The sequence below is a fragment of the Lucilia sericata genome, unplaced genomic scaffold (assembly GCF_015586225.1).
Source record: "Lucilia sericata isolate MDLA Ls3-8-SP2 unplaced genomic scaffold, ASM1558622v1 Contig000516F_arrow, whole genome shotgun sequence".
In the NCBI taxonomy this organism is placed as follows: domain Eukaryota; kingdom Metazoa; phylum Arthropoda; class Insecta; order Diptera; family Calliphoridae; genus Lucilia; species Lucilia sericata.
The window spans coordinates 288,791-299,440 of NW_023994529.1; the positions used below are offsets into that span (position 1 = coordinate 288,791).

The 10,650-nt window shown below is 32.4% G+C and overlaps 1 protein-coding gene across 1 annotated transcript; it reads left to right on the forward strand.

The window, feature by feature from the left end:
- The first annotated feature begins 7,604 nt into the window (after window positions 1-7,604).
- On the forward strand, window positions 7,605-8,897 carry LOC119605764 (golgin subfamily A member 4-like). The gene is made up of 2 exons (XM_037959052.1): window positions 7,605-7,769; window positions 8,012-8,897. Exons 1-2 carry the CDS (start codon window positions 7,632-7,634, stop codon window positions 8,852-8,854), a joined length of 981 nt encoding a protein of 326 aa, XP_037814980.1. The 5' UTR covers window positions 7,605-7,631; the 3' UTR covers window positions 8,855-8,897.
- Window positions 8,898-10,650: the final 1,753 nt, after the last annotated feature.

The window sequence follows — 10,650 nt, forward strand, 5'->3', positions numbered from 1 at the left end:
GACTAGACTATAGACTAGACTATAGACTAGACTATAGACTAGACTATAGACTACTATAGACTAGACTATAGACTAGACTATAGACTAGACTATAGACTATGACTAGACTATAGACTAGACTATAGACTAGACTATAGACTAGACTATAGACTAGACTATAGACTAGACTATAGACTAGACTATAGACTAGACTATAGACTAGACTATAGACTAGACTATAGACTAGACTATAGACTAGACTATAGACTAGACTATAGACTAGACTATAGACTAGACTATAGACTAGACTATAGACTAGACTATAGACTAGACTATAGACTAGACTATAGACTAGACTATAGACTAGACTATAGACTAGACTATAGACTAGACTATAGACTAGACTATAGACTAGACTATAGACTAGACTATAGACTAGACTATAGACTAGACTATAGACTAGACTATAGACTAGACTATAGACTAGACTATAGACTAGACTATAGACTAGACTATAGACTAGACTATAGACTAGACCATAGACTAGACTATAGACTAGACTATAGACTAGACTATAGACTATACTAGACTATAGACTAGACTAGACTATAGACTAGACTAGACTATAGACTAGACTAGACTATAGACTAGACTATAGACTAGACTATAGACTAGACTATAGACTAGACTATAGACTAGACTATAGACTAGACTATAGACTAGACTATAGACTAGACTATAGACTAGACTATAGACTAGACTATAGACTAGACTATAGACTAGACTATAGACTAGACTATAGACTAGACTATAGACTAGACTATAGACTAGACTATAGACTAGACTATAGACTAGACTATAGACTAGACTATAGACTAGACTATAGACTAGACTATAGACTAGACTATAGACTAGACTATAGACTAGACTATAGACTAGACTATAGACTAGACTATAGACTAGACTATAGACGATACTATAGACTAGACTATAGACTAGACTATAGACTAGACTATAGACTAGACTATAGACTAGACTAGACTAGACTATAGACTAGACTATAGACTAGACTATAGACTAGACTATAGACTAGACTATAGACTAGACTATAGACTAGACTATAGACTAGACTATAGACTAGACTATAGACTAGACTATAGACTAGACATAGACTAGACTATAGACTAGACTATAGACTAGACTATAGACTAGACTATAGACTAGACTATAGACTAGACTATAGACTAGACTATAGACTAGACTATAGACTAGACTATAGACTAGACTATAGACTAGACTATAGACTAGACTATAGACTAGACTATAGACTAGACTATAGACTAGACTATAGACTAGACTATAGACTAGACTATAGACTAGACTATAGACTAGACTATAGACTAGACTATAGACTAGACTAAGACTAGACTAATAGACTAACTATAGACTAGACTATAGACAACTAGACTAATAGACTAGACTATAGACTGACTATAGACTAGACTATAGACTAGACTATAGACTAGACTATAGACTAGACTATAGACTAGACTATAGACTAGACTAGAGACTAGACTATAGACTAGACTTTAGACTAGACTATAGAATAGACTTTAGACTTGACTATATACTAGACTAGAATGAATTTTCATAATACTGTCCACTACTTAGACCATATCCAATACATGAATACAACACTATAAAATTATCTGAAATAATATTCTTTTAAAACTCTGATTTCCTATTTCCTCGTCATCATCCTCAATTGAGGTTTTCTTTTACAAATTAAATTTAATAAAACGTGGTTGTCATTTTTTCCTTACATTTCCTATTATTTGTTTTCATATGGGGGGATTTTACAAATAATCCTATTGGCAAATTGAACCCAATTTCATTTTAAGATTTCAAAATATTCTATTGACATGGCATGTCAATTTTCTAACCCTCTGGTCACAAATAAACATCTTAACAATGGCTGACAAAAGCTGACTCTCATAAGCTCATAGGGGCAGATAGTTACTCACATGTAGTGTTTTATAAACACACATATTATTTAATCGCATTACAAGGATATTTTGTTTTTTTACATGTGTCAATTTTGAAATTTATCAATGATTTTTTTTTTTTTTTTGTTAAAATTTAAAAATAATACAAATATTTTAACATGTGTGGTCACATGTTGCTTTACAAATACATTATGATTTGCACAGTTTTTTTTTTTTGCAGTTAACTTCGTGTTTTTTGTTATCAGAGGAATTAAAGGGATTTTATTTGTAGTTGTTGCATGTGTGATATTGAATATTTAGCTTATAAAAACCCAAAATTTTTACATTTCAAAATTTGTCATATTTTTTTTTGACTCGCTTGTCTGTGTAATTTTTTTGCGACATTTGTGGTAAAATATTTTAACAGCATGTATTTTTTTTTTTTTTTTTTTTCAAAAAAAGTAACAGTTGTGTTTTAAATAACAGTTACAAAATAAAAATTATTACATTAAAAACTATTGGATTTAAAGATAAAAGCCATTTACTAATTGCCTAAAAATTTAAATGAAACTTATTAAAATTAAGTTTTCATTTCCTTTAATCTTAATTCTTTACTTTTCTTTTCTTACTTTTGTGTAACTGAAAACATTTCAAACTTTTTAAAAGTAATTTGTTAAAAAGGCATGTTGTACAAAACCAAAGTAAATTTGTACTTGTTGTATTATAAATTGTACTGTAAGTTGTAAATCTTTTCTTTTTTCAAATCCTTTAGACTTTTAGAATATATACTGCCATAAATTTTGTAGCATCAGACATATGCAAAGGCGTGACATTTTACTTTAGCAGGTAAATTTATGTTAAAAAGTTGAGGAAAAAAATCCTGGAATTAACAAGATTTTAATACCCTTTTTTTCTTCATCTCCTAGATATACGCTAAACAAGTCATTAAGATACGATTTCCCGATTGTTTCGTTTCTATTTTTTTGTTGTGAATAAGAAAGTACAAGTATACGTTTAATTTTTAATTCTATCTTTCAGCTGGAAAATTTATTACTGGCCGCAGTTTAGTAAATTTGACTTAATCTGCTGCAATAAAGACAAAGTCTAGAAAAAAAATATATGTATATCAGAAGGAAAATTTTTCCTCGTCTGCAGCAACAAAAGAACTTTCCCTTTGTAGAGCAAATTTTTGGCTTTCAAGTAAGAAATTTTTATTTCTTTGGTGTTAATACACAAAAGGTATGTTTAATTAGTTATTATAGATTTAGCTCCAAGAGAAATTTAGTTTTTAATTTTACTCATTATTTTCTTTTTATTCTTTTAGTATTATAAAAATTCCCAGTGCAGAGCGTTACAAAGCCGACTGATAAAACGCTATATAGCTGCTATATAGAGTTTCTAATTTCCCGGACTTTTTGCAATCCCGGCAATTGACTTTTAAAATTTTCATTCCCGGGAAATTTATAAAATTTATTAGTATGCAACCTTTTAAAGACACATTGTATTTTTTATAAATTTCGGTAATTCTGTATTATTAGAAATTTATTTTATAAATTCTATGAATATTTTCAAAAAATAAATATCTTTTTTTTTAAAGAGAATTGCATTTCGATCAAAAGCGTTATAATTTCTTTCGTAATAAAGCAACTTCTATTCTCAAAACAGGAATTGAAACTATAATTATTGTTTTTTAACGTTTTATTCAAATCAAATTATGCAAGAGTTTCCTTAATTTATCAAATATTTTAACAAATTTATGAATAAATCTTCAAATGGAATTCCCGAAATTTCCCGACAAAACTATCCCAGGATTTACGAAAAAAAAAAATATTACTGGAAATTTTTACATTTTTAACAAATTTATGAATAAATCTTCAATTGGAATTCCCGAAATTTCCCGACAAAACTATCCCGGGATTTACGAAAAAATGCTACCGGGAATTCCCGGGAAAATTTTCCCGCTTAGAAACACTACTGCTATACTATAGCTGGTACGCACTGTACGAACTTTTTGCTTAAACAATTGTACAGCGACTTGAACATTTACTTTAGAACTATGTTTGGAATATTTTCCAACGATTTGCAATCGTAAAACGACACATTTTGTTTCAAGGTGCTATGGTATTGGGTGAACCTAAGTACTTATATTTATTACTAGGTATACCCAGTGTCTTCGCTACCCCAGGTTAGGTTCGCTAGTAAGCAAGTTCACTCAGAGGCCTTGTGGTCCATTGTGTCATCTATCGATTTTGATAGGATCGTCAGGGGAGTGTGAATATCCTTTTGCGCAAGGGCGAAGTCTAGGGACGACCCTTTGGTTGTGCATTCATCAGATATTTCATTTCTCCGGATGCCCCTCATGTCATGGAACCCATATCAATTCAACATGATGTTGTGTCAGTTGTGCCAATGATTGAATACAATTGAGAAGACATTTCGACTTAATAACATTGGAGTTAAGAGCCTCGATTGATGCAAGGCTGTTCAAGTATGTATGTATAGTCGAATTTTCGAGATTTAGTTCCCGGATTCTTCTCGCCGCTGTATCGATGGCATATATCTCTGCTTGAAGGACCGTGTAGGTGTCGAGAGGAGTTATATTTAGCATCGTCTCTAGCCTGAGGGGTGCAGCTCAAACAGCTAGTGATTGCAAGACATTCTTACTAATCTTTGTATCTTGTCTAGAATAGAGAGGCGGTGTACATCCAGCGCACAATGTATGGTTTAAGACCCCATCTTTTCGCAAAGGTTTTCTTACATATATAGGAGGCAATAGTGCCTTCTTCATTCCACTCTCAGCATTACGTTCCGCGAGAGCTTAGAGTCTAAAATATGCCGAGATATTTGGCTTCGCTTGAGGTTTTCAGAATGGTACCATCCAAACGCGGAGGTCTGAATTCTGTAATTTTCTACCTCCTGGTGAAAGAACCAGTTCGGTTTTGGCCGGGTTGACACCCAGACCGTTTTCCTGGCCCATGATAGCAGAACGCTGAGGGCCGATTCCATGAATTCACTTATTGTGGGAAGAAATTTGCTTTGAATAAGAAGCACACGTCGTTAGAATATGCTACTTTGAAGCACATCCTACTGAGTCTGAAAAGGATTTTATTTACGACAAGATTCCACAGGAGTGGAGTCACAACTTTCCTTGTCTTGCAAAAAACCCATATTAGAATTAATGGCTCAGCTATTGAGCATGTTTTCTGTGCAATTTTTTATCCGCTGATGACACCTAGGTTACCCAATGCATCGGCTATTGTGTACACGATCACGTTATTAACGCATCCTCTATGTCCAAGAGGGATGCCATAACATATTATTTTATGCCAAGTACTTTCTCTATAGTTCCTATAACGTCATGTAAGGCCGTCTCCACTAACCTCTCTTTCAGGTATGCGTGTTGTGCCCCACAGAAATTATCAGGAGAGATGTTGTTCCAATCTTTCCAATGTTTTCGGTCGGTCGGTCTATAGCCTTTGGCCGTAGGTAGGTCAAGAAGCTGCGAACTGATCCAAAGTGGAACCTTCAATTTCATCATCTCTGCAACCCGGAAAGTGTGTCTCCATAAGCAGTTCCAGAGTTTCAGTGCTACTTTCAGTAAAGTTACCACACGGTTTCATCAGGAATCTTTGGATAGCACCTTATGTAGTCGTAATGCATCCGTGGTACTCTCCAGTTCACCATAGAAACGCTTCCAAGATTACTTCTTAGCTCGTCTGGTTTCCCTCTTGAAGGTGTTGAAGATTTGATGATAATCGTTCCAGCTTAGCGGATGTTATTAAATAGTTTCCTACATTCTTTTCTGAGCTGCATTAGTTTAGGATTCCACCACGGAATTTCCTAGATACCTGCCACTCCCTACATGAAGCATAGTAAACTTCATTTAAAGTCCTTGATAGATAATCTACTCTACTAGTCGTCCAAGTCTTGTGTTCCATATATATATATATATATATATATATATATATATATATATATATATATATATATATATATATATATATATTTGTGGTGGGATATAACATTCGCCATAGCTAAATATATAACACTATTACTTGTTAATACTTACTAATCAGAATTAAAGATAATGTTGTGCATAAAACCATTAACCCCATTAACATTTGCGGTTTAATTTGTTTAACTTGATTCTGTTAAATATGTATTTTTAATTTATGTTTGATAAATTCTTTCAAAATGAAGAAAACTACGTTCATATACATATATGTATTTATGGAAAATTAATTTACCATGCACAATCAGTCTTGCCAACTTAGTGCTTTTCGCACTATTTATGGTGCTTTTCAAAAGGCACTATAGTTAAGTGCATTTCTTATTTTATGATAATGCACTTAGTGCTTCTTATAACATTCTTAACCTTACTTAAAATTTTTTAATTTTTAATTGTTTTTCTATTGGAAATGTAAACAAATTGTATCAGTTAAACATTTCACACTAAGGTAATAAATTTTACATAAATTTTTGCAAAATATGTATGAGGATTCTTGCTCTAATAATTTTCCGCATTTACGAATTTTTGTATTAAATTCATAACGGAGGTGAGACCCCTATTTGCTAGACCGCCAATTTATTACCCAAGTGATTATATGAATGTCATTGTTGTTCGTACAAAATTTGAGGATTTTAGCTCTAAGAGTTTCCCAAATAAATTAATAATTTAATTCACATGGGAGGTACCCACGCCCCCTATTGCTAGTACGGCAATTAATTAGCGAAATGTTTACATGCATGTAATTAATAATTAATCTATATGGGGGTGCCAAGCCATTGCTAGTCCGCCCATTTATTTTTCCTAAATATTCATGTTGATACTAAAAAATAATAAATATTTACTTTATATGTGTACCGCCCAATATAGGCATTCCGCCCATTTTGCCTCTAAATATTCATATGGATGTCAAAGTTGTCCTCACAAAATGTGTAGCTGTCGAATTTGACATCCCTGACTAAGAAGTGTTTTTGCAATTTTATAAAAATAAACATTATTTTACCACAAAACAATATTTTTACATTTTTTCAGTTAAAAAATTACGCCTTTTTACCCCTTTTCTAATTTTTTGCGAGCGTTTTGCTTGATCATTGTTGCAACACTGTGCACAATGGGCGATGAATTTCAAAATGAATTAGTTCAATAGGAACTAAAATCCTCTTGTCAAATTTTATGAGGATCGGGCTATATTAAATCTGAGCCCACACATAAGGTACCTTTCCGAAAAATATTTTAACACTGATAACTGGTCTTAAAAAAGAATATAAATTCGATATAACAAATTTTATTTAGACCAAAGTCCTTTGTCAAATTTTATGAGGATCAACCCATAATTGACCACAACACTATAGGATAGTATCAGAAAAAACGTATACACTCTCTTAAAGTATATCAAATTTTTTAACCGACATTTATTATTGGAACAATAATTGTAAACATATTCCAATTCTTAGGCATTAAATGTACAAAATATTTAGGAATATCGCTGTTGAATCCCTTATTGCAAAAAAAAAACACATATATAATTTGTCAATCAGTTGTCTGAACAATGCTTTGATTTTGGCCTACTGTGCATTTGTAGTTTTAACTCGGTATATATAAGCTGTGAAAATATACATGTCAAACAATAAGTTAATTTCATTCGGCTTAAGAGGAAACGAATGAAAAATGAATTTTGCCTACATTTACATAATTACTTACTCGTTTTTATTAATTTGGAAATTAATAATGTCAGTGCGATCGGTCAGTTATATACAACGGAGGCAAATAGAACATATTATATAGAAATGGACAGAGAGGTAAATGAAGTTCAATATAAATTTTAAATGAAGTTCAATATAAATTTGTAGTTAAATAAGAGGTGGTGTACTTAAAAATAATATTCTTTGGAATGACAGAACCCCGCCGAAATTCGGCCAAAATTTTGTAACCAAATATTTTTTTTAAATGCATAATTCTTGAAAAAATACATAAAATCAAAGCAGATCTATGATCACATGTAATACTAATCGAATAACAAATTTTCTGATTAATATTTTAGTTCACTTTTGAAGAAAGTCGAAATGAATGTTACAAAATGGACATGCAGTTAGTGGAAATTGGAACAAGTGAAAAATCTATGGAACTAACTGGGTTGATTGAAAGCATTGATGTCGATCTTTGGATTGGAGGTATTGCGAACGATGATGAGAATTTTATTTGGATTTCAACAGGTAATAAATTTACTTTCACCAATTGGAATTTCGGTGAGCCAAGTTCAGTGAGTGAAAACAAATGTGTTCAAATATCATTAAATGGAGATATAAGTTGGACTAACTGTAACTGCGAAGAGTTGAAGGGGTTCATTTGCGAATTTACCTATGAGAAAATACTAAAAGATCTAGAAAAAAACTTGCAAATAGGAATAGAAAATATTCGCAATCTACAAAAAGAACTTAAAGAACAAAAGGAAGAACATCAAGAGCAGTTACAAAAACTAAATGAACAAAATTCAGAAACACAGAACAAGTTAAAGGAGAATTTTGAAAAACTAGAAGAAACTTTAAAAAATCAACAAAATTTGGAAAATTTAAATGAAACAATATTAAATCTTGAAAATAATTTAAAAGCTGAAATAAAAAAACAGGAAAATCTTAAACAAACTGAATTAAAAAAACAAACAGAAGAACATCAAGAGCAGTTACAAAAACTTACGGAACAACATTTAGAGACACAGAACATTTTAAAGGAGAATTTTAAAAAATTAGAAGAAAATCTAAAACAAGAATTGCAATGTCAACAAAGTGCAGAAAACAATTTGAAAACACTAAAGGATACAAAAGATTTGGAACTAAGTGAACTGCAAAAAAATAATCGAAAATTGACTAATATATTATTTTCATAACATTTACTAAAATGTATTCTTAATAAAAATAACATAAATTGCATTAAAACAAACTCTTGTTTATATCATGGATTTATTGGTCTGGGAAATATTTATGTATGTATGGTTAAATATAGAAAATTTTTTAACTCAATGAAACTTACTTACATAAATCCACAAGTATTTCCTTTTATGGGGAATTAAATAAAATAATTTGTACACATTTGAATTTATGACACTTCGACTCAAAGGCATAGATTTAAAAGCATCGAACAGTTATTTGTACATTTTTGTTAATGGACATTTAATGGACAAACAAGTAACGGAATGTTCTCCTAAAAAAGTTCTAAATCTATCAAAATGATATATTTTCAATTTTATGTTTATAGATTCAGTATTACAGAAAATTTTAGAAGTACCTGTTTAAGAACAAAAAGTACCAAAAAAGTTGTTTATACTATTCTTTTGTGAGAAGTACTATTCATGTGCACAAAAAGTACGTTTTGAAAAAAGTACCAAATTCCCGAATTTGGTTCTAAGTATGGCTTGGAATCCCAGTTCCAAAGTGCACCTAAAATTGCCAATTTGTAAAAATTAATCAAAATTGGCTCAATAAGTTAAAATAAGTGTTAGTCTGGAATGTTATTTCCGGAATAACATCACTTCCGAGATACTTGGATCTAACTTCGACCAATGCTTGACAGTGGCAATGAAAGTGCTCCATAGTTTCACTGTCCTCTTCACATGCTCTACATTCGTCTGAATCCGCACGGCCAATTTTGTATAAATGTGCTCGTAACCTTGCGTATCCACTCAGAATACGTACCAACATACTAACATCAGACTTGCTCATTTTGAGAAGATATCTCGTCTTGTTCTCATCAGGGTCACCCTATAGGTTCTTTGTGGTTCTACCCATCGTTTCATTTTTCCAAGAGGCCTTATGGGATTCTCTCACCCATATTTTTAATTCAGCTTTTGTTGCGTCGAATGGTTTTGCGTTCGTCAGGTTAACCTCGAGCTCTCTTAACTTTAAAGCTATAACATTCACCCTTTCGTTGCCGACTACTCTCGAGCGGCCTGGTACCCATATGATGCAAATCTTACCTCTGGGAGAGTATTCAGTCATTTTGAGGAGATATCTAGTCTTGTTCTCATCAGGGTCACCCCATAGAATCATTATGGTTCTACCCATTGTTTTATTATTCCACAACGCCTTATGGTATTCTCTCACTCATATTTTTAATTCAGCTTTTTTTGCGTCGAATGGTTTAGCGTTCGTCAGGTTAACTACCTCGAGCTCCATTCCCTTTAAAGCTATAACATTCGCCCTTTCGTTGCCGACTACTCCCGAGTGGCCTGGTACCCATTTGATGCAAATCTTACCTCTGGGGGAGTATTCAGTTAAAGCTTTCATACAATCCAATGCGGTCTTAGATTTAATTGTATCATCTGATATCGCCCTAATCGCCTTCTGGCTGTCGGTAAATATATTAAAGGCTGTGGGCGCCATATTTATTCTAATCCAATTGTGTTATGATTAGGTAAACGGTGGTATATTTATGTTTCTGGGTCTGCAATATAGAACCCCAGGCCCACTTTATCCTACAATTTAGAGCCATCCGTGTAACAACGAATTCCTACTGGTATTTCCTCTGGGATCAGCGTTTCAAAGTGTCCGACATATTCTATGTCTGGTATGCGATCCGATGATTGTATGTGTATAACCTTCCAATGTGTACAGTATACATTGATGACGTGATGAAGCGCCGCCTCATATCTTAAATATGTTTCAATGGGTGGAATATCTAGCAACT

Excerpts from the sequence above, each read along its gene's own strand:
- LOC119605764 (XM_037959052.1), top strand. The coding sequence starts at position 7,632 with ATGAAAAATGAATTTTGCCTACATTTACATAATTACTTACTCGTTTTT. Across the intron at positions 7,770-8,011 it reads ATATAGAAATGGACAGAGAG|TTCACTTTTGAAGAAAGTCG; the intron begins GTAAATGAAGTT and ends TTAATATTTTAG.